Source organism: Sebastes fasciatus, chromosome 23, assembly GCF_043250625.1.
Source record: "Sebastes fasciatus isolate fSebFas1 chromosome 23, fSebFas1.pri, whole genome shotgun sequence".
In the NCBI taxonomy this organism is placed as follows: Eukaryota; Metazoa; Chordata; class Actinopteri; order Perciformes; family Sebastidae; genus Sebastes; species Sebastes fasciatus.
The window spans coordinates 10,727,579-10,753,381 of record NC_133817.1 but is presented as its reverse complement, the minus strand read 5'-3'; the positions used below and the strand labels follow the sequence as shown (position 1 = coordinate 10,753,381).

At 41.0% G+C, this 25,803-nt stretch overlaps 1 protein-coding gene across 25 annotated transcripts in view; it reads left to right on the top strand.

The window, feature by feature from the left end:
• kmt2e (lysine (K)-specific methyltransferase 2E) overlaps positions 1-25,803 on the top strand; it is a 39,587-nt gene that overhangs the window by 1,889 nt on the left and 11,895 nt on the right. For 4 of the 25 annotated variants that reach the window (XM_074626151.1, XM_074626146.1, XM_074626143.1 and 1 more), the window contains exons 2-11: positions 12,089-12,273; positions 19,889-20,003; positions 21,148-21,377; positions 21,535-21,704; positions 23,210-23,391; positions 23,486-23,524; positions 23,635-23,889; positions 24,947-25,077; positions 25,286-25,403; positions 25,616-25,725. In XM_074626151.1, the coding sequence (XP_074482252.1) occupies positions 12,203-12,273; positions 19,889-20,003; positions 21,148-21,377; positions 21,535-21,704; positions 23,210-23,391; positions 23,486-23,524; positions 23,635-23,889; positions 24,947-25,077; positions 25,286-25,403; positions 25,616-25,725 (1,421 nt within the window). In that variant the 5' untranslated portion in view covers positions 12,089-12,202. Of the gene's footprint in view, positions 1-12,088; positions 12,274-17,159; positions 17,296-19,888; positions 20,004-21,147; positions 21,378-21,534; positions 21,705-23,209; positions 23,392-23,485; positions 23,525-23,634; positions 23,890-24,946; positions 25,078-25,285; positions 25,404-25,615; positions 25,726-25,803 lie in introns of those variants that run through there. The other 21 variants (XM_074626152.1, XM_074626148.1, XM_074626142.1 and 18 more) reach the window with 13 other exon arrangements.

Below are 25,803 nucleotides of genomic sequence, written 5' to 3'. Positions count from 1 at the left end.
TAGCTTGTCGTTAACTTCGGACGGTCGGTGCTAAGTTGCCGTTAGATTTGAACGTTAGCTTCCAACGGTCGGGTGCTAGCTTTATCTACGCATTAGCTTGCCGTTAGCTTTTTGAAACTTGTACTTCCAACGGTCGGTGTTAGCTGACATTGCTAGCATTAGCTTGCAGTTAGCTTTGACCGTTTACTTCCAACGGTAATTTTTGTTTACGGTCCAAAAATTAACATTGTGTTAAACATATCGTTTTCTGCCATATTTGTTTAAAAAAAGTCAAATGTAAAGCGTATTCAATAAGTAATTTTAAAGCGGGCTTCGCTACTCTGAATTTAGCCTGCTGCTACATTTCCAGAGAGGCCGTCGCTGCTGCTAGCCCGATTAGCTTTGTTAGCTCTGCTGTTCGACGGAACTCACAAACAAGCCTTACTGGTAACAACACAGAGACTGTACCGACAGAGTGATACTTAAGGTAGAGTGTATGAAAGAGGCGATTGAATGCATTCTTGGGGGGATTTTCCTCCCATGGCCGAGGCTCCCCTTTGCCACACGGAATATGTCTCGCAGTCCCTGAGAGGAAAAAAGCGCTATGAAAATGGCGACAGCAGCCAGGGTGTTGTGGTAACATAATAGCAACGTTGTTACCCTCCACACCCCTATCGGCAGGACTGACTGCAGCGCCGACATACTCACTGGGAAGCAACTACACAACACATTTACTTCATAACAATAACGTCAAACAATCCGACATCATGCATTGATAATACTGCGTTTTTTGTGTCTTGTCGTGGTTACAATCACTGACGCTGTTGTTGTGCCTATTCCCAAAACGAGTAACATAGTACCCCTGTTACATGCGTCACTGCTTATGCTATTGCTCCTGTTTTCGTGCTGTAATGTTAAATGATGGGACATGAGGTTTATTATCATAGAAAATGACTACACAAGTACTGCACAAATAGTGTAAAGAGCACATTTATATACTGTTTGATGGCTTCATAACATTGGTACACAAACATTGTCAAAATACATATCTGCAGCCACATATCACCTCCAAACAATATGTAGTTTGTCCCCTGCACCCATGGTTTATATTTCCTCTTTACTGTTTAGCATGTATCCCCTTTAGTGTGGTAGAAATGCTCTCAATATTTTATAGAAGTTGGATGCGAGCTGGTTAATGTTAAATGATGTGACATGGGATTTATTATCATAGAAAATTACTACACAAGTACTGCAAAAAAAGTAGCCATTAAGGAGCCATCAAACCGTATATAAATGTGCCCTTTACACTATGTAAAGAGCACATTTATATACGGTTTGATGGCTTCATAAAGGTACACAAACATTGTCAAAATACATATCTGCAAGCCACATATCACAGCCATCAAACAGTATATAAATGTGCTCTTAACACTATTTGTGCAGTACTTTTGTAGTAATTTTCAATTTTACATTAAAATTCAAAATGCTTATTATTAACCAGCATAACTAACCATATATGAATACATATCTGCAGCTACATCTCACCTCCAAATAATATGTAGTTTGTCCCCTACATCCGTGGTTTGCATTTCCTCTTTACTGTTTAGCATGTATCCCCTTTAGTGTGGTAGAAATGCTCTCAATATTTTATAGAAGTTGGATGTGAGCTGGTTAATGTTAAATGATGGGACATGAGGTTTATTATCATAGACAATTACTACACAAGTACTGCAAAAATATTGTAAGTGTTTTTAATTTATAAGGGACATGTAATGTTTTATACATCTGGTGAATATAATCTAATTAATTTTAATTCCATAAATGTGTTTTGCATAAAGTTCCTTTTGTTAACACTTCATTTTGAAAACTGGACGTAGTCCCACGTGTATATTTCCTCTGACTTTGCCAAGTCCATCGCTAGCTCTCCCATCAGCTCCGTTTGATCGTATTTACCATAAATATCAGTATATGGGTGCTCTACAGTTTTAGCGTCGGCTGATTTGACCATGGAGATGAGAGTGACGGCTTGCTTGACCGCACGTTACCGCAATATGATAACGTTTCCTGTCCATGACAGAGTTAGCATGCAGCTTTAGCCGTGATGTCTAGCTCTGCTTTTCCTGGCAGTGTGTGGAACCACAAATGTTTCCATCCTTTACTGTATGTGTAGTGTTTATCACTTTGGATTTAATATGTGAGGGTTGTATACATGCCGACCCTCCGTATTCTACATTTTGGCTTGCAGCGATCTGTTTTGGTTGACAGATACAGAACGGATATGACGATGCATCGCCGACATACTCACTGGGAGGCAACTACACAACACACGTTTTTTTTAGTTTTTTTTTTACTTCATAACAATAACGTCAAACAATCCAACATCATGCATCGATAATACTGCGCTTTTTGTAGCATGTCGTGGTTACAATGCAAAAATACTGTAAAGAGCACATTTATATACTGTTTGATGGCTTCATAAAGGTACACAAACATTGCCAAAATACATATCTGCAGCCACATATCACCTCCAAACAATATGTAGTTTGTCCCCTGCACTCGTGGTTTGCATTTCCTCTTTACTGTTTAGCATGTATCCCCTTTAGTGTGGCAGAAATGCTCTCAATATTTTATAGAAGTTGGATGTGAGCTGGTTAGTTATGCTGGATAATAATAAGCATTTTGAATTTTAATGTTGGTTAAGGAGGATAGTTTGATGTTTGTACTGAGTGTGAAGATCAGTGGAATATTAAATTTGCTTTAGCTAAAGTAGACTTAACCTAAACAAACATTTATTAGACATAATAAAATGCAAAAAATGTCCCAGTCAGTGTTTTCATCTGATATTTATATTTAGCAAGGTAATATTACAGCCTACAGTTGTACTGCATATATTTAAAGTACACAATAGTAAAAAAGAAAATCGCCTTGATCACATCAAATACTAATCTTGCATATTCCCTCATATAATAGGATATGTTTAAAATTGAATGCCCAGGATAGTGGTTTCAAGCCTTTGGGCTCTCACAAAGCCCTGTGATGGTATGGCACAGCTGGCCTTTCCTCTACGTCACCCTGTGGGACAAACTTTGGCACTTTATTCAGCTGAAATGCCTGTTCATGACTTTTGCCAAGTTGTTTTTTCTCTTTTCCTCCTGATAATTTTAATGTCGGTTCAGTGAAGAAAAGGAAAAAAGGTTACAGTCGCTGAAGCAAATTGAACCACAAATATGCTTAGTTATATTGTACTTCAAACTATCAACAACATACATGTGATTTACATGACTCTAAACAGCTGATTAGCTGTTGGGTGAAGATATTGTATTGTTGTCAGTGCGGGCCATCAGTGTTAATGGATGTTTAATATGAAGGTGCTTGTTTGACTAAAGCACCAGGCAGTAGCAGCATGAGGCCTTCAAACCATACCATGTGAACGGTAGACAAAAGAGGGTCAGTTAAACTCACTCTATCATTATTCATATCATAAACATCGCTAAGCACTTGAATGGTCTGTATAGCTTCTGTCGTTGTAATGAAGTTCAGCTGCCTGCGGATATGGTTCACATAATAGTAAGTGCCAAAGGGTCTTCTCTTGTGTGGAGGTTTTATTACTACTAGATGAGTATGCTGTGCTTAATCAGTCTCCGCTACATAATACACAAAATCCCCAGCCATCTTGTTCTTCCTTGTAAAGGAGCAGAGGCCTCTGTGCTGATACTCACTCCCTTTTTTCCTCTGTCTACATGACATTGGAGCTGAAAGTGGTAAATACCTGACTGGCTGTATATATATGCCTGGTTGCCTTGTGCAGCAGCGAAGTGTGTTTGCTTGCTTTGTTGACAGAGATGGTGACGGGAGGTGAGCTGCTGCCACTCCCCCCTCTGCCACAGGGACAGGGCACTCTGGCAGGGCAGCAGGGAGTCATAGCGGTCTCCGATGACACACCTTTCCTCTCACCCTAACCCCTAGACAGACTCTCAGGCACACATACGATCAAATATCCAGCACTAGGTTTCGGACGATACACCTATCTCCTGATTTGATACAATCACGATACTTTGGTGCCGATTCTAAAAGTATTGCGATTCAATATTATGATTTATTGCGATTTTTGTTAACTTTTTTAACACTAGACCATGGGAAAAAGTTAAATCATACACTTCTAGGGACTTTTACTTTGGAAAATATCTTAATTAATTCATTCAAATGTTTGATTTTCAGCATGTATGTAGTCAGAGATGTCCTGAGGTCAAATATATCAGTCATTGTCAGGAATTATTTATTATTTTTTTCCAGACACAAGACATTTCCCTCACAAATTAGTAGCATTTTCTTTTTAATTTATAAAGTACATGTAATGTTTTATACATCTGGTGAATATAATCCAATTAATTTTAATTCCATATATGTATTTTGCATAGAGTTTCTTTTGTTAACACTTCATTTTGAAAACTGGATGTAGTCCCACGTGTATACTTCCTCTAACTTTGCCAAGTCCATCGCTAGCTCTCCCGTCAGCTCCGTTTGATTGTATTTAACATAAATGTCAGTATATGGGTGCTCTACAGCTGTAGTGTCGGCTGATTGGACCACTGAGATGAGAGTGACGGCTGGCTTGACCGCACGTTACCGCTATATGATAACGTTTCCTGTCCATGACAGTTAGCATGCAGCTTTAGCCACGATGTCTAGCTCTGCTTTTTCTGGCAGTGTGTGAAACCCCAAAAGTTTCCATACGTTACTGTATGTGTAGCGTTTACCACTTTGGATTTAAAATGTGAGGGTCGTCTACATGCCGATCCTCCGTTTCTACATTTTGGCTTGCAGCGGTCTGTTTTGGTTGACAGATACAGAACGGATATGGCGTCCCGTTACTCAGACTGCAACAATAAAAGCAGTAACTTCCTTCTATCTCTGCACAGACTCTAATGAAGCAAATATATTGATTCTGGCATTAAAAAAAGCAATTTCAAAATTGTGAAAAAAATAATTAAAAAAATCGTGATACATAGGTGAATCAATTTTCCCCACCCCTAGTGCACAGGATGTCTATTGGTGTATTGACATAGTGACAGGACAGATGAAGGCCTTAGACTCACTCTTTGACACTCCTCCTGCACTTGGAGGAGCTCCCCTTGTTATTGTGCTCTTTCCTGTCTCCAGACAATAAACTCTCATCCCTGAAACAGTAGCACGTCTGTGTAGGTGAAGTGTACGTCTCTGTAGATACGCACCTCACCATGTGGGGCTCCCTGGTCTCCAGTGATCACACTTGTGTGGTACCCAGACCCGGAGAGACCCAGAGACAAAGCGGGCCCAGCACAGTCACATGGTATCCCAGCTGGGAGCAGAAGCCAGGGCTCAGGTGACCTGTTTTTATGCTGCTAGCTGGGCCGTAACAGATCCCTCTTTAAGCTAGCAAGCTGCCTCCCCGACAGGTGGCTCTAGGGCTGCTGAGGCTGCAGCCCTGCTACACCTTCCTAGCCTTCTTCCTGTTGCTGCGCCTGTGTTACAATAGCATTCGAGCTTGAGGCAGGATGGGCTGAATAAAGAGGGGATATGCCATCAATGTCGGTGATGTAACGGCACTGCGGTCCAGGCGTGAAATTGATCCTTGAACAATGCTGTAATGGGACCTGAGTGGCTCTTACAGTTCTTTTGCCCTGTAGATGCTGAGTTGCCTCTCCTCATTTTCTCTGGACACACATGCACATTTTTAGTTGGCTGCACTTTACATTCTCTAAATGCTGTAATTAGCTTCCAGCTGCTTATGTGCCTGCTCTGACAACCAGATCAGCCTGCACAAGCTCAGTCACACAGATGCAGTGTAATGTAACAAGGGGTGGGAAAAAAATCGATCACCTATGGATCACAATTCTTTTTTTACGATTTGAAATTGATTTTATAATGCCAGAATCAATATATTTGCTTTATTTGAGTGTATACGGAGGTCAAAGGAAGTTACCGCTTTTATTGTTGTAGTCTGAGTAACGTGACGTCATATCCGTCCTGTATCCATCAACCAAAACAAACTACTGTGAGTCAAAACACGAAGGGTCTGCATGGATGTGACCTGCACCCTCACATTTTAAATCCAAGGAGGTAAACACTACACATACAGTAAAGGATGGAAACACTGGATGGCTTTACACATTGCAGGAAAAGCAGAGCTAGACGTCACGGCTAAAGCTGCATGCTAACTCTGTCATAGACAGGAAACGTTATCATATAGCGGTAACGTGCGGTCAAGACAGCCGCCACTCGTATCTCAGTGGTCAAATCGGCCGACGCTACAACTGTGGAGCACCCATATACGGACATTTATGTTAAATGCATTTAAACGGCCCCGATGGAGCTGACCATGGATGTATAAAGAGAACAGAGCTGACGGGAGAGCTAGCAATGGACTTAGCAAAGTTAAGGGAAGTATACACGTGTAACATTGTCTGGTTTTCAAAATGAAATTTTAACAAAGGGAACTGTATATACAAAATACATATATGGAAATAAGATTGATTGGATTGTATTAACCAGAAGTATGAAACATTACATGTCCCTTATAAATTAAAAAGAAAATATCACTAATTTGTGAGGGAAATGTGTTTATTCTTTGATTTTTGGGTTACTGGAAAAAAATATAATAAATTATACCTGACTATTACTGATATATTGGACTTCAGGACATCTCTGATTACATACATGCTGAAAATCAAACATTTTAATGTATTAATTTAGAGATTTTCCAAAGTAAAAGTCCCTAGAAGTGTATAATTCAACTTTTTCCCATGGTCTAGTGTTAAAAAAGTTGACAAAAATCGCAATAAATCGTAATATTGAATCAAAACACATATCGAATCGACACCCAAGTATCGTGATAGGTGTATCGTCTCAGCCCTACAATCTTATTTGCTAATGTTTAAAGGAACTCACCTTTGACCACAGAGAGCCTGGCTGTGATACTCTGTAAGCAGCAGTGAGAGGGAGATGGAGAGATCGTGCCCCGGGGGTTTTCTCGAATAGACATTACTCAGACTACAGGAGGGCTGCCCCAGCTTTGCTGCCAGATCCTGTTCCTACTGACTTTAACTCGCTCACTCCCTGGCTGTTTGAACTGAGCACAGAGGATAGTGTTTTGTCCTTGGGATGCTGCATTAGGATTATATGTCTTCTCACATTCATATAAAAAGTCTCCATGCTGATAAAACACTTGGCAGAAGGTACCAAGCTTGTTGTGATGCACTTTTGAGTTGCAGCACCATGCCCACTGTGATATAGACATGTAATGTAGCCCTGAAAACCTCCTAAATGTTCTTTTGAGTCTATCAGCCTGCTGCACTGCTGGCCCTTCTCCTTTATTGTTAACTAGTTGCTACTTATAGGACACCAGGGCTGCAATTAACAATTATTTTCAGTTAATTTGTATATTTTGTACGTCTCTACAGCTTTACATTACAATTTTGCATTCAAACTGCACCTTAGTTTTATTCCTTTGTACATACTCACTTCCGTATTTATTTATTACTTGTATATAGAGCCATTACAACTCAGCAGTGTGCAATATCTTACTGTTTTTGTACTTACTGTTTAATATGTGTTTGCACCGTCAGGACTGCTGTTTAATTTCGACAATAAAGGATTTCTTCCTAGAAACAAGATTTTACACAAATAAACACATTTCTCCTCTAAACCTCTCAAATGGTTTCAAGTAAATAAACCAAAGAGGTGAAATATCTGTTCTTTCACACAAAAAGCAAAGATAGAGACACAATAACTTAAAATAATGCTATAAATTTGTGTAGCAGAACACTCTTTTTGTCATACATTACAATATATCTGTTACATGGGCCATTTTCCAGCAGAATGAGTACATTTACCTTTCATACTTAAAGTACATTTTGCTGATTATTTTCATTGTCGATTATTTTCTTGATCATCGATTAGTTGTTTGGTCTATAAAATGTCAGAAAATGGTGAAAAATGGCGATCAGTGTTTCCCAAAGCTCAAGATGACGTCCTTTTAATGTCTTGTTTTGTCCACATCGCAAAGATATTCACTTTACTGTCATAAAGGAGTAAAGAAACCAGAAAATATTCACATCTAAGAAGCTGCAATTTGATTTTCTTTTTCTTAAAAAATGACTCAAACCGATTTTATCAATTATCAAAATAGTTGGCAATTAATTTAATAGTTGACAACTAATCGATTAATCGTTGCAGCGCTATAGGACACTGCAACACTGCTGTCTCCTCATCATCTGACTCCTAAATGAATGGCATGAGGTATTGGCTTGTAGCACAGTTCCTATTGTGGCCACAAAATTGCTTGCATCCATATCCCCCCGCTGTATTGATGTATGACTTCACCTTCAGTGCTGGAGTGCAGGGGGAGAGCTGGCAGCCATTGGGCACACTGATTTATGAAGGACAGGGCAGATGCAACGTGTCCCACTGTGGGTAACACCGTGAAGAAGAGGGCCAGGCCTACATTCCATGTGGGTCATGCTTCTTCCTGTGTACATATGAGTTTGTTTTATCCGTTTGTTTATGAACTGAGTCATTGCAGCCAGCCATGAGGACGGTGTGAAGTCACATCAGCTTGGCATGTTGGGATCCCTCATTTTCCTACTTATCGAAAAACATAATCTGCCGAGACTTGGCTGCGAAAACGAGAATGAAAACACAAACAGAGCAGTGGTAATAAACGGAGGAGAGAGGAAAGCTGTTGTTTGTAGCGGCATGGTTTGTGAGTGCGGCGGTGTGGGTTTTCCCTCACTGACTTCAGTGCGGTTCGGTCTTAAAAGGATAGTTATTCCCCACACAATGACGTGACTGTGTCCCCTTGCTGAGGGAGGGACTGGGTTACGCTGTGTGCTCCACTCTGCCACCCAGAGTCCACCCAGGTTTAGGGCTGTGTAGCGTCACTGTCAGACAGACCCCGTGTACACCTCCCCCACCCCGCTGCCCTCTGAAATGGAGGGGCTGTGGATGATTTCTAAAGCTCCCTACAGCGCAAGGAAATCTGTTCAGAGACGCAAACCTTTTCCATCCTGTGGCTTGTTTTTTACGCTACATGTCCCTCTTCTACTGTGCATGCTCCCCCTTTTCCCCACCCCTCGCTCCTCTTGTTTCCATAACAGCAGTGGATCTGGCCAACGGTGACTTTAAATGGTCTCTTGTAATTAGGAACTGCGACACTCCCCTTCCCCTTCGCTCTGCGTTACAGTCTCAGGTTTATTTAGGAAATGCACAGAGGAGGGAGAGAAATCCGGCTGGGCGGGGTGACTGGGCACAGTATGGGAAGGGGGGGGGGTGGTATTTTCTTTTTTCTTTTCCTTTCTTTGGCTGCGTTTCTCCGGCGTGATGGACAGCTCTTTGAGAGGAAGTAGGAGGAGCAGTCCCAGCGCAGTTCAGATTTAGTCAGGAATGCTGCTGTACTGTACTTGTTTTTCTTTTTTCCACCCGCCCTTTGTCAGTCTTGACTGTGTCTGGGCTGCAGCACAGTTGCATGTATGTTTGCACACTTCCTTGGAGAGAGGAATGTTTGAAAGGACAGAGCAAGAGGTTATCTGTAAGCGTGAGCTTGTGCGTATGCATTCCTTAGTTGTGACAGCAGGATTCCCAGTGGAGACGAACCTAGTGGACGATGGAACAAACAGGCAGCTTCGGAGGAAAGCTATTTACCAGAGCTAAAACATACTGGGCCTCTCAGATGATACAAAGGAGGGGGAGTCTGTTATTTCAGTGTTTTTGGCAAACCGGACAATCCTCGTTGAAGGAAAGTGTCCTGCTTACATCAGGTTCCATCATGAAATGCCTCTGCCAGTGTTAAAGCCCTGAAATGGATTCACATATGTATCGCAATATTCTTTTACGATTTTGAAATAGATTTTTTAATGCCAGAATCAATAATTTTTTTTCATTTGAGTCAGAGGTAGAAGGAAGTTACCGCTTTTATTGTTGTAGTCAGAGTAAGGTGACGTCATATCCGTCCTGTATCCTTCAAACAAAACAAACCGCTGCGAGCCGAAACTAGAGAGTAGAAAACGGCGAAGGGTTCGCGAGGATACGACCTGCACCCTCACATTTTAAACCTAAAGTGGTAAGCACTACACATACAGTAGAGTATGGAAACACTTCAGGTTTCACACATTTCAGGAAAAGCAGAGCTAGACATCATGGCTAAAGCTTCATGCTAACTCTGTCATAGACAGGAAACGTTATCGTATTGCGTTAACATGTGGTCAAGCCACACCAGCCGACGCGACAACTGTAGAGCACCCATATACTGACATTTATGTTAAATGCATTCAAACGATGGAGCTGACCATGGATGTATAAAGAAAACGGAGCTAACGGGAGAGCTAGCGACGGACTTGGAGAAGTTAGCGGAAGTAAACACGTCTCACTGTGTCCAGTTTTCAAAATAAGATGTTAACAAAGGGAACTGTATATACACAATAAATATATGGAAATAAGATTGATTGGATTATATTCACCAGAAGTATAAAACATTACATGTCCCTTATAAATTAAAAATAAAATACCACTAATTTGAGAAAGAAATGTCTAAAAATTAAACATTTTTACTGTATTAATATAGATATTTTCCAAATTAAAAGTCCCTAGAAGTGCTTGATTCAACTTATTCTCATGGTCTAGTGTTAAAAAAGTTAACAAAAATCGCAATAAATCGTAATATCGAATCGCAATACATATCGAATCAGCACCCAAGTATCGTGATAGTATCGAATCGGGAGATAGACGTTTCGTCCCAGCTCTACTGTTTAACCCAGTGCCCACATAATCAGGAGTATTTGAAACCCATCAGTAGCCTTGGCTGACACACAGACACGCGGGGGTCTTCTTCCTGCTATTAATTAGGCCTGGAGCTGACAGCTGTCATGTCTGCGAGCCTCTCACCAGTCCTGCTGGCTCAAATAGTGCATTTGGGTGAATTAGTACCTGAAATTACTATTTAAAGAATCTCCTGTTGTGTGTTTCTCCCCTGTGAGGTATGAGTTTCCTTGACAGATGCCGTGTAGTCAGGGTCGACATCTGAGCAGGTTCCCTGGAGAGAGACATTTATGTGTCGACATGCATTTTTGCAAGTGCTTCAGAGGACATGGTTAGGCCAGAACGGGCAGATACCTCCATAGACGTGCAGACACATGTTCTGATGTGATGGTGTGTTATTACTTGTGTGTGAAGCACTCAATACATGACATCTCCCATGTACACCCAGAGCCATGATCTGAGCCTTTTGTTTGGCCCGAGCAGGCGGAGGTGTGACCTCCAGCCTATTTTGTCTCGGCATCTGTCCCTCCCATTAATCCCGCTTATCAACAGAGCTCTGTGTATCAGGGGCAGCCACACTAACACACATGCTCCCGTCTGGATTCACATCACACACAAATACATGGCTTAATATTCCCATCAATACTATCGCTAGTATATAATTTATGAGTCCGAGCCGGGGACCAAAGGGACACTACAGCCATCGACTGACTCCTAATGCAGTTAATTATTGATGGCTTGATCTTAAAGCAGCTTTTTCCGTGTGAATAGCTAGAGAATGATCAAAATGTAAGCTTTCCTATCAAAAAGTATTTTATTGGGATGTGTGAGGGCTCAGAATAGAGCAGTCCTCTCCAGTCGAAGGGGGGAAAAATGGCCTCTGTGTTGCGTTTTTTCCTCCCTCCTTTCATGGCGGCTGGCTGCTCTGTGTGCTCTTGCTCCCCTTTGTGGGAGCTTTCTTACAGTGCAGCCTTCCTGGCAGATGTAGAGGTCGCTTTAGCGCAGATCACAGCAACTTTACAATATTGCATCCTCTCGCTTTTCATCAGTCAATACCTCAGCTTTGTCAGGGGAAATTCCTTCCATGTCAAACACTGTTCTTGGTCTGAAAGTATGAATCATTTCAATGCATCAACATGTGCTGGAAATACCCCGTTTTCACTATGATTTGTAATTTCAGGTTTGCAGCCTTGCAAGCGCTTTTGTTCTTGGTGTGAAAGAAATTACACATTGTTGAAGTGATCATCACTGTATGATGCCTCTACACAATACTAACTGATTTTTCTTTGTTCCCATTCTCTTTTGTTTCCATGTTCAGGCCTTGTGGATGCACTTAGATGTCTGCAATGACTGCTGTGGCTGGCATGCCTCAGTGTTTTGGACTCCCATTCTCTGGACTCAGTAGGACAAGAACTGATCAGCAGAGAACGTCATGAGCATAGTCATCCCAGTAGGGGTGGACACTGCAGACACCTCATACCTGGACATGGCTGCGGGCTCAGAGTGAGTAACACCAAGCCGTGACAGTTCACACCTTGTATGCCCCAACACTTCCTCATTTTCTCCCCTCATTCTTACATACCATCTTTGGTCTTTGCCAAAAGTTCATTCTCAGTTTCACTGCCACTGTTAGGGCTGCACAACATCTTATAAAAAGGGCTGCATTTCCCTTTTACTATATATGTATGTTTATCCATAGCCAGACAATGCAACAATCCATCAGCCCAACTTTGTTTGCTTGGTCTATTCATAGATTTCCATGACAGAGCGATTTTATGTTTAGCTTCAAGTAAACAGAATATAACCATCTTCTTATTTGTATTATTAAGCCTACAGTTTACTGGAAAACATCCAAATATACACAATTTAGGGCATAGTGGAAGCTCCTCTCCAATCCTCCTGTATGGTTGGGCATTCCCAAAGGCAATGCAACAAGTTACCCTATATATACCATATATGATACATACATCAAGTATATAAGGGTTAATGCGATGGAGTAAAACTGGAGTAATGTATATTTTCATTGTCCATTTGTACTGAAGCAGTTTGAACCAAGAGTTTATAGTTTGGACTTGAGATTGTAAACAAATATCCTGCCATTCTTCTACTGTTATTTCTTCATTGAGATCTGAACACCAAGCAGTCCTTTTATCCTCTGAAGATTCCTTTACTGCGGCTACAATAATTTGGTACAATCGGCATACTTGGCCACCTGCCTCATAATGGCTTCGGGCCATTCTTAAGTGTTAGGATATGGCAGAACTAGGAAGTTTTGTGTCTTTGCTATGAAGTTCCTATTTGGAGGTCCTTTAAAAAGTGCTTTGGATCAGGGCTGCACAATTAATCGAATATCAATCGCGATCACGATTTTGACTTCCCACAATTAAATGAACATGAATAAATTCAACTTATATAGCGCTTTTGAAGGACTCAAAGACGTTTAAAATGCGTCGCTCATAGAAAACTCCGCTGCATATCAAATCAAGCACTTCATAAACTAACAGCCAGCGATCGAGATGCTTTGGCTTCACTTTTGGGGAGCCGTCATGCCGCTTCGGGCGCCCCCTACAGTGGCAGCCTGTGAGAAACAATCCTGAATGTTGCGGCTGCAGTGCGGATTTGAAAAGTAATAGGGCTGTCCCCAATACCATTTTTTGGGCTTCGTAGCTTCAGTGAGAAATATTCAGAGCTTCGCGGAGCAGCGCGGCGTAGCAATGTTCTTTTGTCTTTCCGTCTCCATTTCCCCCGTTTCAGTGTAGACACCGCACTACTGTACACATACGCACCTCTACACACAACAAACAGCGATATCTGTTTGAGAATAACTAATAATAATTAATGTTGTGGGATTATTCCTTATTTCATGGGCTATTTTGGAATGTATACATTATTATTACATACGTATGTATGTATGTATGTATGTATGTATGTATGTATATACCTATAAAAAATTTGAATAGTGATTTGGAGGTTGAATACCATGGCAACGGTCGAAGCTTCGAGGCAATCGGATCAGCCCCAGTGAAAGCAGTGGTCTGTGTATTTAAATGTGAAAGTGCAATGAAAATATTTTGTCGTTAAAATCGATCATCAAAATAATCGTGATTATCATTTTGGCCATAATCGTGCCGCTACACTGTTCTCACCACTCTTTGGCTTGTTTGCACACACGCATTTGACACTTAGTTGATGTAATATACTTTCCTCTGCCCCCTCTCCTCTGAATATGCCCAACATGCCTTCTATAATGACCAAAGCAGCTGTATTATCTTTTTCTTAACTCCACGGCTTGGTTCAAACCTCTCTTTCCACATACATCTCCTCTCCCACGTTCACAAAGTTACTGTTAATGGGATTTTTCAGTTCATGGAAGCAGGGCCCCTCTGGTGTCTGCTCTAATGGACAGTTCAGTCTTGCCATTGATTATACTTGCACTGCTCATCACATAAACTCAGCTATTTACTACATCTGAGCATGTGAAACTGACAGTAAGCCTATAATGTGGATGTATGTGACACATGCAAACCAGCGTACACCACATAATTTTCCTTGATCCTTCACTAATGCTGTAGCCGGATGTTTGCACATGTGTACGCTGCATTGAGTCAGTAAAACAGAAATGGTGCATGGCGCCATGGCAACAAGCCTCCTAGCGCCCCTCCTCTCTGTTTCCTATAGTCTCGTCAAGGACATCGGCTTTTTCTGGTCAACTACATGAAGCTTCTCGTATGACTAAAGAATAACACACGTCATCAACTTATGGAGGGGCTCCTGTCTCTTTAAAAGAGAGAGAGAGACCTCCTCTCGGCCTTCATCAGAGCTGTTGCCGTGACAGCTTGTGTTGCCATGGTATCTGTCCCCTCGCTCCCCTCCCTCCCCTCTGCACTGCGCAGGGCCTGTTGCCATGGTCACTGGCCTGAGTGACAGGTGGCCCTCACATAGACATGGCGTCTTAAACAGTCCCACCGCGCCCGCCCCCCTTCCTCCGCTCCACGGTAGGAGTAAACCCCTCGCCTTGACTCTCTCACTCGCTCTTTGTCCGTCCGAGCTCTGCGTCCGATCGCCTGCTGCAGCTTTATTCAAAAGCAGATAACAAGCTTGAAAGGGGCTTCCACCTGCTGCTGCGCAGGTCCCATCCAGACCAGAGGGACAGAGCGTAACTGGACGCACACACACATCTCTTTGACGTATTGTGCCAGCCGAGTCTGGGATACTGGTTACTCACCAGCGAGCCAGCGTCACGTCCCCTTCCACATCCCCCTGAAGTCTGCAGCAGCGTGACCAGCTGTTGGCTAACGCAGTGTGTGTGTGTGTGTGTGTGTGTGTGTATCCACAGCTACACACACACACAAGAGCTCGGCGTGCGCGCACACGCCGACAGAATACGTAGTGTTGCCATGGCAGCAAGTGGGAGCTCTTTAGGAGTGAAGGCGTTGCCTCTGGCTGTTCAGTCAGTGTGCTGCTCTTTTTCTCTCCTGCTGTTGATCTCTCCATTCTCCACGCTCGTCCACTCTGCCTCTTCGCCCTCTCTCAGCAGGTGTTTGCATTTTAAATCACATCTGTTCCTTGTTAAATACTCTTGACAAAGCTATAAATAGTGCATACGTAGCTGCACGCCTCAATTTGAACTTCAAGAAATTCCAAAAATGTAATTTCTTTCTCTCACTCATCATCTTTTCATGTGCATGACGCCATAGCTGTTCATGTTCAAGTCTGATCATGACTGCCTGTATGTCTATATGTGTCCTCCAACTCTCTAGGCCCTCCTTTCCACTTCCTAGGAGGAGTGGAGACATGAATGATACAAACCCTCCAGCTATGAACACATAAATTCAAACACGCTTACTTCCTTTCCACTGAACAAGCTGCCTCACATGTTTGCCTTCTGTATGTCTTTCTGCCACTGATTCACTGGTAGGTCAAAAGCCCTATTCCTTTATAAATATTTTCCTCCCTTAACCAATGATACAAGCCTCGACCACATCTTAAAACCGTGTATTATAAAATACTAGGGCTGGGACGATACACCTATCTCCCGATTCAACACTATCACGTATTGCGGTTCGATATTACAATTGTGTTTTTTGTTTTAACTTTTTTAACACTAGACCATAGGATAAAGTTAAATCATACACTTCTAGGGACTTTTAATTTGGAAAATATCTAAATTAATACGGTAAAAATGTTTGATTTTAAGTATGTATGTAGTCTGACATGTCCTGAAGTCAAATATATCAGTCATTGTCAGGCATTATTTATTAAAAAAAATTCAGCAACCCAAAATTCAAAGAATAAAGACATTTCCCTCACAAATTAGTGGTATTTTTGTTTTAATTTACAAGGTACATGTACCGTTTTATACTTCTGGTGAATATAATCCAATCAATCTTATTTCCATATATGTATTTTGTATATACAGTTCCCTTTGTTAACACCTTATTTTGAAAATCAGACGTAGTCACACGTGTATACTTCCGCTAACTTTGCCAAGTCTGTCTCTAGTTCTCAACGTCAGCTCTGTTTTCTTTATACATCCATGGTCAGTTTTGTGTTATTGTATTTACCATAAATATCAGTATATGGATGCTCTACAGTTGTAGCGTCCGATTTGACCACGGAGATGAGAGTGATGGTTGGCTTGACCGCATGTTACCGCAATTCGATAACGTTTCCTGTCCATGACAGAGTTAGCATGCAACTTTAGCCATAATGTCTAGCTCTGCTTTTCCTGGCAATGTGTGAAATCCAAAGTGTTTCAATCCTTTACTGGATGTGTAGTGTTTACCACTTTGGATTTAAAATGTGAGGGTGAAGGTAATATCCATGCCGACCCTCTGACGTTTTCTACTTTGTCGTTTCGGCTCATTGCGTTTTGTTTTGGTTGACGGATACGATATGATGCCACGTTACTCAGACTACAACAATAAAAGCAGTAACTTCCTTCTACCTCAGCAAAGACTCAAATGAAGCAAATATATCGATTCTCGCATTAAAAAATCAATTTCAAAATCACAATACATGGGTGAATAGATTTTTTCCCCACCCCTACTTCCTTCCTTCCCACTGAACATGCTGCCTCACTTGTTTGCCTTCTGTATGTCTTTCTGTAACTGATTCACTGGTAGGTCAAAGCCCAGTTCCTTTATAAATAATTTCCTCCTTTAACCAATGATACAAGCCTCCATCAGATCTTATAACCATGTATTATAAAATATAGACTTTGATCTGGTTAATCATTAGTTAGTGAGCCTCCTGAACTCTCTCTCGAGTATGATTTCAAACTCTCACCCTATCTTTTAAGCCAGGCTCTTTCCACACACTCAAACAGTTTAGATTCCTCTGTGTGGCAGTTAATCTGTTGTGCACACACACACACCTTACCCTGGTTCCGCCTCCAGACCTCATGCATGCACTTACGTTTTCACTTTGACAGTGAATACTTGAGCGGCAACGCACACAGGAAGTGTTGCACATTGCTCTTACGGCATGCAGCAAGAGCGATAGGGCTGAGAAGGGCTCACGCAGGTATCGTATCACCACTTTACCTTGGGACTCTTGTTTGAAATTTCACTTAACACTTGCTCCAGCTACATAATTATTATTATCTTCAAATGGTTGCTTTTCACTGTACTTTTCTGGATCAAAATATGGCGACTATGGAGTCACAAAGCTGAACAGTTTTAGAGAAATGCTGCATGGCCTGTTCAGAGTCCCTGTAGTGTTTTAATCTTTTGTACCAATCTTACTCTGTGAACCTGAGAGGCCGTCCATTATGCTTAGTGAGCTTTTCTCCATGTTTTTTTGCCTTGTTTATGGAAACTTGTTGGTAGTAACCCTCATGGAGTTAAGGCGTACTTTTAGTTTTGAGAGACAGAGCAGCTGTCTCGTACACTCCTTGTTTTTTCTTTGTACGTCTCCGACCTTGGAGCAGTTTTCTAGACAGGACTCTGTAAAAAAACATGAGAATCAAGTTATGTTTTCGCTTGATTGATCCATTAAAACGTGTCGATATCTGTTTATCACATGAACAGCTACCACACCTTGCCTAAAACTCTCTCCTTACATGCGTCGTGCTTGTCCTGTAGTGTTTCCCTCTTTATACTCGGCTATTTTGTGTCATGCCATGCGTTTTGCCAGTTCCACTTCCCTCCTCCTCCTCCTCTAGAGCCACCCCCTCAGCAACTGAAGAATATTAATCATGTCATAATAAGGGTGGGTTGGCTCTCAAACAGCCAAACAGCCATTCTCCCTCTTAAACTGCATTGTGAACCTGGGGAAAGTGGATCTACTGGTTTGGTGTGAATACGTGGTTGTGTGTTTGTTGTATTGTGGGAGTGAGAGGCGGCACGTTTGTAATGATTGTCTGTCTGATCTGTAAATGCGAGGCACAAACGTCATATATTTTGACATGTAGTATTATTATTTGTCTGAATGTCCTCAGGCCTAAGTTTTCCTGCCAAGGTGGCACGACTGCAGACAGTCAATGGTGGAAGAAGTATTCAGATCCTTTAAAAAAATGTTTGGGTTGGAACACTTCTGGACTCAAGTAGAGTTTGTTTGAGCTGCTCTTTGGATAATGACTAAAAAATCACAAGAAAACTCCTCCTTTTAAACAATTAAAATGTATCTATTGTAATGGCATAATCATGTTGGACCTAAAAACAAACTCCAGATTAGGGCTAGGCAATATGACAATATATATCGTCAAAACAATATAAGAATGTCTATAGTATATATTTTTCTACATCATTTCTATCGTGATATAGATGAGGCCTATACTTATTTATTTTTTCTCTCTGTTCATTTTGCACTCAAGTTCTTAAAATGAGAAAATACTGAGTAGTTCATTTTTTTTTAAGTATTTAATTCAAATAGGAGTATACAGAAATAGGCTTTACCATGTGGTTATTTTCTATTTTCTAAAAGAGAGAGATATTAGTAGTATTATAGTATTATATTCTAATTAGAAAAAGCAAAAGTACCAAAATATTAATGTAAAAATACCCCTGTGTTCAAAATCCTACTTAAGTAAAAGTATTGTCAGCAAGATATGCTTAAAGTATCAAAAGCAAAAGTACTCATTCTGCAGGAAAATGGTCCACGTAACAGATATATATATATATATATATATATATATATATATATATATATATATATATGACAAAAAGAGAGTTTTGCTACACAAATATGTATTATTTTTTTTTTCTCTCTTTGCCTATTTGGTGAAAGATAATTTGACCTCTTTAGGTTATTTACTTGAAACCATCTGAGTAGTTCAGGGGGGAAATGCGGTATGCTTGTATCTAGTAAAAATTCCTTTATTGTCTTGCACAGAGTACAACAAAAGTAAAAATATATGTATTTTGAAAAGAAAATATGTATTTGCGTGATCTACAAAAACAGTACGATATTGCACGTTGCTGTGTTGTATTGGCTCTATATACAAGTAATAAATAAATACGGGAATAAATATGTACAACGGATTAAAACTAAGGAGCAGTTTGAATGTAAACATCTGTAGTTCTATATATATATACATACAAAGGGTTCTAGTTGAAATGTAAAACGTATGTAAACAGTAAAATAGCTCTGGGGTAGAAACAGCTGTCAGATAAATGTAATGATGTGAAAAGTAATGGAGTTCAGTAGAAGTATAACAGCATAAATCCTGCTGTTTTTGTGTTGTGTATTGTTAAGGTTGTTCAAAAACCATGAAAAAAAATGGTTCTGTACATATTCAGAACTGAATGTAATTGTTGCCAGAACCTAAATAAATAAATAAAATAAAATAAAAATAGCATAAAATGGAAATACTCGTACATAAGTAAATGTGCTTTCCACCAGTGGGTGTGTGCGTGCAGTGACCTACTGCTCTAGGCTCCCTGCCAGTGTTACTGTCTATATTATAACAACATGCATCCATATTGTTACCTCTCTACTTGTGTGTCAGCAGCAGCAGCAGCAGCATTAGTATCTACCGTGCTTCCCTTCTCAGCACACTGACGCACACACACTTCCTCACAGTGTCTGAGGGAAACAATCAGTCTGTGTAACCTCGTTATCTGAGTGTTTCAGTGCAGTACAGTAATGTGCTCTCTTTGTTTGTGTTGCTGCTCAGCAGACCAGAATCGGTGGAGGCCAGCCCTGTGGTGGTGGAGAAGTCCAGCTACCCACACCAGATCTACAGCAGCAGCTCTCACCATTCCCACAGTTACATTGGCCTGCCTTACGCTGTGAGTACATACACTGTTCTTCCCTATTACACGTAACCTACACACCGTGAGACCTCCCTCTCTGTTAATCATTGATTTGAGTTTTAGGCCGACGTAATTCTTAAAGGAAACGTGCCAAACATTTCATGGTCCCAGCTTCTCAAATGTGAGAATTTTAGTTTTATTTATTTGCACAATTGTTTGGATATAAAATACCTGCAATAAGAGAAAACAGTATTTTTAGTGCAGGTGAGGAAAGAAGTCTGTAAGGCTTATTCAGAGTCTTCTATTTATAAAAATTTAAAAAAGGACATTATTACTCATCAAAAACAACAAACGATCAAACAGAGAAAACTTAACACAACTATCCATATACACAAAACTCACAAGCAAGCATAAACGGTAGTAAAAGAAAAGAAAGAAGAGAAACAACAACAAAAAAAAAGCCTTTCTTGTCTTACATTATAGTAAATTCAATATTTTTGGTTTTTGAACCGTTCGGACAAAATAAGACATTTGATGACATCAACTTGGGCTTTAGGAAATTATGATGAGTATTTTTATTTTATTTTATTTTTTACATTTTTCTGATTGATTTCTGTTTGATTAATGATTAATCGAAAAATAATTGGTTAATTGATAATGAAAATAATCAGTAGTTTGCCTTTCCAATGCACCTGGGAATCAGTAACACCTCTTCAGGTTTCAAATTTTATTCAGCTGCAAAGATTAATCAATTAGTCGTCAACTATTAAATTAATTTGCAAGTATTTTGATAATCAATCTATTGGTCTGAGTAATTTTTTAAAGGAAAAAAAAGTCAAAATTCTCTGATTCCAGCTTCTTAAATGTGAATATTTTCCGGTTTCTTTACTCCTCTATGACAGTAGACTGAATATCTGTGAATTGTGGACAAAACAAGACGTTTAAGGACGTCTTGGGCTTTGAGAAACACTGATCGACATTTTTCACCATTTTCTGGACCAAACAACTTATCGATCAATCGAGGAAAGAATCGTCAGATAAATCGACAATGAAAATAATCGTTAGTCGCAGCCCCAGTCCTTACCCTCGCAAAATGGCCCATACTACACATTTTGGTGATTTTGCTGTGTGAATTATCACTGTACTAAACTGTCATTTACCTTCTTCCTCCCTCCATCAGGACCATAACTATGGGGCGCGGCCCCCACCCACTCCACCGGCCTCCCCTCCCCCCTCCATGTTGATCCGACAAGGAGAGGGGGGGTTGTTTGTTCCAGGGGGCCAGGACGAAGCATCCCGGGGCACCACGCTCAGCACCTCAGAGGATGGCAGCTACGGGGCTGACATCACCCGCTGCATCTGTGGCTTCACCCACGATGACGGTTACATGATCTGCTGTGACAAGTGCAGGTGAGAGTTGACATGTCATTGTTTACTGGATCTGTTTCATGATCTTAATTAGTTGATGACTCAGGCGCATCTTCCTCCTGTGGCTCAAAGTTGTTTTGAGCAACTTCATACAATGATTTAAAAGCTTATTAACAATCTTTTTCTGCTTTTTTTTAAGTGCCTGGCAGCATATAGACTGCATGGGCATCGACAGGCAGAACATTCCTGAGACCTACTTGTGTGAACGCTGCCAACCTCGACACCTGGATAGAGAGAGGGCCATCCTGCTGCAGACCAGGAAACGAGAATGCTTGTCTGGTAAGCAAGGCTACACCGATGGATATACAGGTCTGAGTCTTCACCTTCATGTTTTAATTTACCTTTTGAAGTAGGGGTGGGCAGTGTACCGGTTTCATCACCGGTGTCAAGTTTGGTGACGACATGGATTTTGCAATATTGTCATTACAGTGATAAATGGATTTTGCAATATCGTCATTACAGTGATAAACACACAGATGTTGTGGTTTTAGTACACACACACACACACACACACACACACAAACAAGAGTAATACAACACCTGATAAACTACGTCACACCCACACAGGTTGTCTATGGTTACGTACAGGCTACCGCCGTTCTGTTTTGGCTCGTACGTGTGTGGCGTCCACACAGACAGCATTGCTGCTACGGCGCTGCTACTGCAGCCCTCAACAGATCATTTTCACTGTATATTTTTGCTGAGAACTGCGCGCATCACGCAGAAAAAAATAGGCGACACACGGCAGATCTGTAGATGAGCCACCCACAGCCGAGCCGCGCTGCTCACGGTCCATGTGTCTTCTGTACAGTACCGGTCCAACAACATCTACGCTGCATATTTTCAAACTCTTTCTTCATGTGGGTTAAGATGTAAAAGGTTATCAAGTCAACCTTCGGTTTCTTCAAAGATGTAAATTCTTTTAAATGTAATGTAATTCCCAGTTTGGCTGTGGTGAAAAGAGGTTAAAAACTTTGAAATTATAAAACAACAGTTGGCTGAATATGTGAAAAAACAAAATTTTTTCCAAATGTTCTTTATTGCTGAGATCCAGGTTGCTCGAAAATTGGCCACCGTTCACTCACAACTGAAAACAACAGCATGGCTGTTACTATTAACTCTGAATGAATCAAATTACATTCACATTATGGGAGGCAGGCAGGCTACTCCTCCCAAAACGAATGTAGGCCTATAACTCATTTTATTTGGAGCCAATAAACACATCTGTTTTAAAAAAATATATTTTTCTTTCTAAAGACATGTCCCCTTACATTGCCAATAGAAGAAAAGAGGTACAATCATGTTTTGAGTGGAATATCCCTTTTTAATTTTGTAATACGGTGATATAATACCGTCGCTGCAAAAAACAAAAGAAATCCTTTGATATACATTTTAGGTCATATCGCCCACCCCTACTTTAAAGATAAACAAAGTTACAATATATTGACACAAAGTTGGATAAAATACAGTAGTAGGTTGTTATTTGGAGAGCTGCATCCCCCGCTGCAAGTCATGAGGTGTTGGAAGTTTTCTAAGAGAGTTCATAGCTCTTTCAGTTCTGCTTTTACTGCTGCAGTAAATGGCCAGATTGTTAGTGAACCCAGCAGGTTGGAGGCTGTCAGTATGCAGCCTCCTCCCCCTGCAGGTCAGACCAGTTTCACTCAGCCTGAGCCAGGGACACACTGACACCTGCTGGACGAGAAGCAAAATCCTTTTTCTAATCTGTGCTGTAACATCTTCAGTTATTGTAATGTGGATAAGCTCTTTTTATCCCCTGCAGCTCCCTCATAATGTGTGTTTGTTTGCTTATTCAGATGGGGACACCAGTGCTACAGAGAGTGGAGACGAGGTGCCGCTAGAGCTCTACTCCACCTTCCAACACACGCCTACCACCATCACCCTCACCACTGGGCGCCTTGGCAATAAACCGACTGACAAAAAACGTAAAAAGAGTGGTGATAGGGAGTCTCCAGCATCCTCGGCCCGAGCTAAGAAGGTCAGATTTGACTACTTTCTAATGAACCCAGTCAAAGCACGTTATGTATTATATGCTTGATCTTAACATTAAAGTGTCATTACTTCTCTGGCAGGCCTTCAGAGAGGGGTCCAGAAAATCTTCCAGAGTAAAGGTAAACTCACTGAACACAACACTCAGCCACGGCGTTCAGATTCCTGTAGTTGTCTTCTTTTAAAACTTGAACCACATGTACCAACAACTGTACTGTTTGTCTTTCCTCAGGGTGCAGCTCCAGAGCAGGAGCCAACGGAGCACCCGTCTCTGTGGGAGAACAAGATCAAGACGTGGATGGAGCGCTACGAGGAGGCGAGCAGCAATCAGTACAGCGAGGACGTCCAGGTCCTGTTGCGTGTCAAAGAGCAAGGCGACGGCAAGAGCCTGGCGTACAACACGCACCCCGCCTCTTTCAAACCGCCTGTGGAGGTAGAAACCTGTTTACAGTCAGATGTCCAAAGTCACCCATCTTTAAAACCTCTTGTGAGCAGAACATCCATACCCTGACATTTCCTATACTTGCAAGTCTACCACACTAGCTTTTTTTTGTGTACCTTTTCCACTCCACCCCTCTTTTTCATAGACCATTTTCCTCTTTTTTTAGGGGGGTACAGGGGGTCTTTAGAGGGAGATAAATAGTCAACAGTAGATGTCACATAGAAGTGGTGTACATCATCTGAAAGCTGGGAACCTGAAGATTAATTTGAAATACAGCTCAGCACTGTGTGTCAAGTTGTTCTAGTCACAAATCAGAAATACAAAAATTAATAAATTAATTCATTAAAATAAATGTTGAAAGTGTATAATGGATTAGAACATTATGATAGAAGTATATGATGGCCATTCTCAAGCTCACTTATGTCTCATAAGTTGTTGCAGCAATTTTTGGGTTGATACCATTTGTTACACAGATTTGGTGCTAAATTTAACCATTTTTTTTACCACTCGAGAATTGATAAAAATGATCAATAATCCTTCCAAAATACCACATTAAGACACCAAGTCCTTGAGGAACACCAAAGAAAAAAACCATGTTGTGATTTGGTATCAAAAACTTTTGGCATTTGGAGATTTCAGCAAGAATTGCATTTTTTGCCGATCGGATGGCGAGCACTTCTGTTGTATAAACTGCTCAGAAACCCCCTTATTGTCAGTCCAACTAGGAAAGCCATCCATCCTCTGAATGCTCTAGGTCCGTAGTTTGTGGCTGCAAAAGTTTCATGAGGCTGTGATTATCCTAGGGGTCACCCCAGGTCATTTTATACAGTGAGGTCAAGTTCACTACAATGAAATGTCTACTATGGGGACTAACATCAGACATGAATACAGTTGGGCTCATTGGATCCACAAGAGTCTCAGCTTTACAGTGATACCCAATTCATGTAATTCCAAGACTGTTTAGGAACCCCAGTATATAGAAATATTCAGATACACTATTTTAGAATAGGAGAAAATAACACATTTATACTGCATTCAAAAAACTGCATTGTTTTAGCACGTCTCTGATCTGTACTAATGTCTGAACGTCTCTCTCTTCCAGAGTCAAGTTCAGAAGAACAAGAAGATCCTGAAGGCGGTGCGAGACTTGGCCCCAGACTCCCTCATCATTGAGTACCGGGGAAAGTTCATGCTTCGACAGCAGTTTGAGGCCAACGGATACTTCTTCAAGAGGTCAGTGATGCTAGTGACTTATCTAAAGGATTTCTCCTTGGAGTCCTTAAGAACATAAAATACTGCTTTTTTTTATGCAGGTCAATCAAGTTAACCAATATTTTAAGGGCTCTGGGGATGGATAACTTTGCCTTGAAGTTCATTACAGTGTGATGTTTTTATGTGAATTATTAACACATGCATTGACCTCACTTGTTTCCGTCTTTAGGCCATACCCCTTTGTGTTATTTTATTCTAAATTTGATGGACTGGAGATGTGCGTGGACGCTCGCAGCTTCGGCAACGAGGCACGCTTCATCCGTCGCTCCTGCACCCCGAATTCTGAAGTAAGTAAACATCCCCAAAAAATTGACAAAAGTATGTTGAACGATGGTACACATATTGAGTGTGTAGTGTATAGTATGCGATTTCAGACACGGCCAAGATGAATCTTGCCTATTTTAATTAAATCAGCCCTTATGCACAGTTATAATATTACATTACTCTCCGTATTTATCAGTAATTAGTCTAAACTAATGTTTTGCCTAACCTCCCTCAGGTGCGGCACGTCATTGAGGACGGCATGCTGCATTTATACATCTACTCGTTGAGGCCTATCGCCAAAGGCACAGAGATCACCATTGGTTTTGATTATGACTATGGCAGCTGGTGAGTTTCAAGGAGTAAACTTGACAAGTAGCATTCAGAACCACGATCATTTCGACTTCTAACTTCCTTCTTTTGTGT